At 35.5% G+C, this 5251-nt stretch overlaps 1 protein-coding gene and 1 pseudogene across 1 annotated transcript; both read right to left on the reverse strand.

Moving 5' to 3' along the window:
* Positions 1 to 161: 161 nt before the first annotated feature.
* On the reverse strand, positions 162 to 1857 carry LOC116143501 (annotated as a pseudogene).
* On the reverse strand, positions 1858 to 3175 carry LOC116143511 (cysteine-rich receptor-like protein kinase 25). The gene has a single exon (XM_031428959.1). The coding sequence runs from the start codon at positions 3173 to 3175 to the stop codon at positions 2357 to 2359; it is 819 nt and encodes a 272-aa protein (XP_031284819.1). The 3' UTR covers positions 1858 to 2356.
* Between the last annotated feature and the right edge of the window lie 2076 nt (positions 3176 to 5251).

Here is a 5251-nt window from a genome sequence, read left to right on the forward strand (position 1 = left end):
ATCAGACTCAATTTTTCTTGGCTCGAGTTAAATATGAAATAGCAAAAGCGAAGGAAATTAACTCAAAATAAGTGATAAATGAAACACCAGTGGAGCTAATTGATCCAACTTTAGGTAAGTCTTTTCAGCCAGTATGTGAACACCAGATGCATCTACAGGTTTCAATACTCAAAGATACAACTTCAATCTTCAAACATTATCGAGGGTCAAGTTCAGTTATTGCAGCCTCATTCAACGAAAATTGAGAATAATTTTCACTGCAATCCAACACAGAAGATTCTGAATAATCCAGCTCCGAGCTAGATTGCATAAAAAATGCAGGTTTTGAGGGTATTGGGAGAGACTGAGAATAGCTAGTCAGCATAAGAACAACTGAAACCATTGTAGGTCTATCGGCTACATTTTCTTGAACACAAGACAACCCAGCTAGAACAACCCCTCAGACTGGATCTATCAGATTTAAAGCTGACGCTCTAGTCCAGTTTCTCCATGCCTGCAAAAATTTGACAATGATTTAATGGTCATTGATACTGAGTTTAATGACTTACAATGTTTCACTTACATAGGCTAGTAAATCTTGCGGTTCCTCTTCATTAGGAAAACAACTATTTTAACAACTATTTTGTTGACCACTAATGATTTCCAAGACTAACACACCGAAGCTGAAAACGTCAGACTTAGTTGAGAAGTGTCCATGCTTTATATACTCTAGAGCCATATACCGGCTGAAAATAGCCATTAATGGGTTAGATTTGATTTAGCAAGGTCTACGTTATAATTCTTATATATATTTACAAGGTCCCAACAACTCTCCTTGTATTGGCTTGAGTTTGATCCATTTCGAACAATCTTGCCATTCCAAAATCTGCAATTTTAGGAATCATATTAGCATCTAGAAGAATATTACTAACTTTGAGGTCACGGTGAATGACCCGTAACCTTGAATCTTCATAAAGATAAAGCAATCCTCGTGCTATACCTCCAATGATTTTGTATCGTGTTTCCCAATCCAACGATGAGCGTTTTATGGGATCTACAAGTTAACAAAAGCCATAGGAAAGTATAGACAGTTTCTAGTCAAGAACAAGGTACAAGGTTGTTAGAAACCAAAGCAAAAAGCATGCAACCATACCAAATATGAAGCTGTCTAGACATGAATTGGGCACCAACTCATAGATTAGAAGCCTTTCATTTCCTTTCATACAGAAACCTAGGAATCTAACAAGATTCCTATGATGAAGCTTTGCCACTAAAAGGACCTCCTTTTTTAATTCTAATTCTCCTTGCCCAGAATTTCTTGACAATCTCTTAACAGCCATATCCTATCCATCAGCAAGCCTACTCTGAAATTGAATTTGAGAAAAATGATTGTAACAGCATTTACGTTAATTCGGAAATTACAATTTAACCCATTTTAACTAACAATTGATTTTCATTTTGGTTATGAATACTTGATATTAATACCTTGTAAACAACACCGAATCACCCTTGACCCAGCTTACTATCAATCGAAAAGTTATTTGTTGCAGCTCTGATAGTGCTGAAGTCAGATAGCAAGAATTGCACATTATCAATTTCACAAGAACCTTAAAAGATCAGAGTAAGAGATTAGAACTCAAAAAGAAAATTAGTTTCAGCTCATATAGCAGAGTAAATTGTGGCAGCAGAAAGGGTATAATTACCTTCTGCCTCCTGCTCACTTCCAATCCCCTGGTTTGTCTTCCGACTTTGTAAAATGACACAAGTGAAGGCAACAAGTGCAATAAAAATAACTACTACCGAGGGAAAAATGGTTATAACAATCCTAGATGTAAAACCTTTTTTCTCTGCATGCACAAACCAGAAAAATGTGTACATGGTCAACTCATGATGGCACTGAAATCTATTGGGGTAATACAAAACTAAAGAACATGATTGTAACAATGATGATTCTTTGCTAGGAAACAAAAAGAATTGTATTCAAACTATAGAAGATACAAAAAGATTGACAAGCTAACCATAGAAGTAGATGTAGCTTCCCGTATAGGCCTGAGAGAGGTCATTCACTATGCAAAAAGCATTATAACAGTGATTACAGTATTAATTTCCGACATACGGAAGAATTTGATCAAGTAATCATGCATATGTCCTGCTATTTATTTGCACTAACTCACCCTATGATTAGATTAATAAATAACTTAAATGGGATAGGTGCATCATGTCTATATATATATTTAACAATATCAAAGTGAAAAGTTATGGTCACTTTGGATATCTAAAATGCTTAATATAAAGAAAAAAAAAATCCTGCGTGCATCAGCAGTACACGTGGCTCATGCAGGCTCCCACATTGGTCAGATGCATATGAATCCGACAATCATAGAAGTGGCAAATGCAAATGCTTACCAATTTTACTTGTCGAGGTAGCTGGCGGCGGAGGTGGATGAGAGGCCATAGAGTAAAAAGGGTAAATTTCAAACCTGATATTGCAACTAGGCTTAGAAATTCTACCTCCTTCCTTCCCATTACAGTATTTACGAATCTCACTCACACAAGCAGCCAAGCAACTGCAGCACTCAGATGAAACAATGTCAGGAGTGCATTGCACCAGCCCATATAGCCTAGTAACAGTTGTGAAATTCACATCTTCAGCAGCGAAAAAGTTGCTAGATGACACAGCCTCATGAGCCAAACTGTTCATCAAATCAGCCAAAGTCTGATTAAACTGACTGGGATGTATAACGTTGTTCTGGTTCCCCAAATAAACACGAGTATCCTCTTCCATATCAGAGAAAATAGACCTGTTTGAGTACCTTAACATGCACTCTTCATACCATATAATTGCTTCTTTCTGTTTAGGACAAAGGTTTTTGATTTTTTTACTAGCGACCTTGACACAAATTTGGCATAGATCAGGAGAGATGTCTCGTCTACAAAGAAAGAGGCCATAGGCTCTATCAGGGCCCTGCAGGCCCCCGGTGCTGGTATTGTAAAATCCATTGCTAAGGGGGGCATTTGAGATCAGAGAAGAGAGAGTTTCATTGAGGTTTGTTGAGAAGGCACTATTTGGAGTGAAAAAAGTGGTGTTTACGCAACTGTGGTAGCGGTATGCGGTTTCCTGGACTGTGATATTGGGAGAAATAATGAGCATAACAATGGCTGAAACGATGAATTTTATCCAAAGAGAAGAAGCCATCATGCTTTCTAGTTCTAATACAATTTCAATGGCAAGTAAAGTAACAACATCACAAGGCTAACTTGACTCCCATGGTGAGCAATCCAGTTAGGCAAATGAGTTGTCAAGAGAACTTATACAATGAAAAAGAAAAGAATGCCTTATATATATGTTCCCTACTTTTTTATGAAACATTACAGAAGAAGACAGAAACTCCTTCCTCTCTCAAACATTCTCTTTCATCTCACATAACTATTTCTGCCCCGAATAATTTCAACATGAAACGAAAATCTTCATCACACATGTTACAAAGCAGAATGATTATTAGCGAAATCTTGCCAAGCTCTTCGAGAAGAAAATGAGTACCGACTCTAGGTGCTTTCTTGATAATTTTTGGTTTGGGTATCTACCTCTTCTCCTATTCTAAAGTGAGAATAAGAAATTATAGCCATAGATTCGGATGCTTGAATAATATTTATCATTCCATACAACTGCTTTTTTGGCTTCAGAACTTTTACAATTAGCACACTTTTGAAGAATCTCCTCCAAGCACAAGAGTCTAAAAAAAAAAAAAAAAATCATGTAGAGTGACATTAGAAGCAAGAGATGAGAGGATCAGATTCCTGTTCTTCTCATAGGAGCTTAGTTGTGAAATTCCCTGTGTCATAACATATAGTTAATTATAAACGCCATTGTTTATTAGCACAAAGAAACCAAATAAAGCAAAGATTTAAAACCCTTTTCAGGGTTATGCATTTACATGAGCTTGGGGAAGATGAAGAAAGAGAACACAACTGTGAAAGGAAAAAGAAAAAGAGAGAAAGAGAAAGACAAGGAAGAGATGAAAATTATTGCAAATGAGGGATAAAAGTTGTTCACGCTTGATTTTGAACATCAACGACTCGTACGTGCAAAGTATTAAGAGAGTCTTAGAAATTATACGTGATAGATCCATGAGATTTGAATATAGAACTAAGATTATATATGTTGTAGAAAACATAAATAATAGACTGATAAGAGAGGTTTTTATAGTGGTTCGGATGCTTAAAGCAAATCCTACATCCACTGTTATTTTATTGATCTCTGACTATTTCTATGATTTTGCCTATAAGACATACAAAGATGAAGAAATACAGTGTTTACAGAGAGAAAGAATTGAGCTCAAATTTATGCCTAACTCTCATATGTCCAGCCCCTTTTTTTGTGAAGAGAAGTGTCAATTTATACACTTTTGAGATCAATGTAATGAGTGTTTTACAAGTTACCTTGACACATGAAAGACTCCTGTCTATTCATCTCTTGAAATGAGATAGGATTGATATAAATATCTTTGAGAAGGTATGAGTTTGACATCTAATACAAAAAGACATTTATTAAACTGACATGCATAACAAAAGTCTAGACAAAACTAGACTGCGTCCCTATCATTTTCTTGTTTTCTTCAAATTTTCCTTACACAGCATCATTCTAAAATTGAATCTCAGTTTGCCAAGTGCACAGATTCTTCGTTGCAGATATAGTAGCATTTCTCTAACTAATCTTCCAAAAGTAATAAAGTATATACAGTAAATGCCCAAAGCCCATTACTGGAGAAAGCAAGTGCAGTCATTATCATCATGTCACTAAAGCAAACAATTAACAAGACATGTCAACAAACTTATCACTTGGACATTTCAATGGGTCTTCTCTTTGATTACACTTGATTCTGTATTAGCTAGCTTGCTTCCTATCACAAAGTGATTTTTATTGAAACAAGGACTTCAGCATTTAGTATTCAAAGACTCAGTTGTATCTCAGTTGATTTACTATTCATAACCTGTGCTGTTTAAATGCAGTGATGCTCCAAGTTTTAATATAAGATATCAAGTCTACATTTTCATTATCTCAAAACCTGCATGTTTTGTGGTATAAAATACCAAACTTGCAATGTTGAATGTAATATTTTTAACGACAGACTTATAATATAAAATGTCACAGTTGTAATTCAGTAAAAGCTTAAATTCAAATATAGCAAAGTTTCATAACCAACAAACAATCACTTGTTGAGCAACCAAAGAACCATTTTCCCAGATTAATGTTCAGAATATAAACCTTACC

Source organism: Pistacia vera, unplaced genomic scaffold, assembly GCF_008641045.1.
Source record: "Pistacia vera cultivar Batoury unplaced genomic scaffold, PisVer_v2 Contig1132, whole genome shotgun sequence".
In the NCBI taxonomy this organism is placed as follows: domain Eukaryota; kingdom Viridiplantae; phylum Streptophyta; class Magnoliopsida; order Sapindales; family Anacardiaceae; genus Pistacia; species Pistacia vera.

Bases quoted from the DNA above. Each gene is read 5' to 3' on its own strand.
- LOC116143511 (XM_031428959.1), bottom strand. From the start codon at position 3,175: ATGGCTTCTTCTCTTTGGATAAAATTCATCGTTTCAGCCATTGTTATG.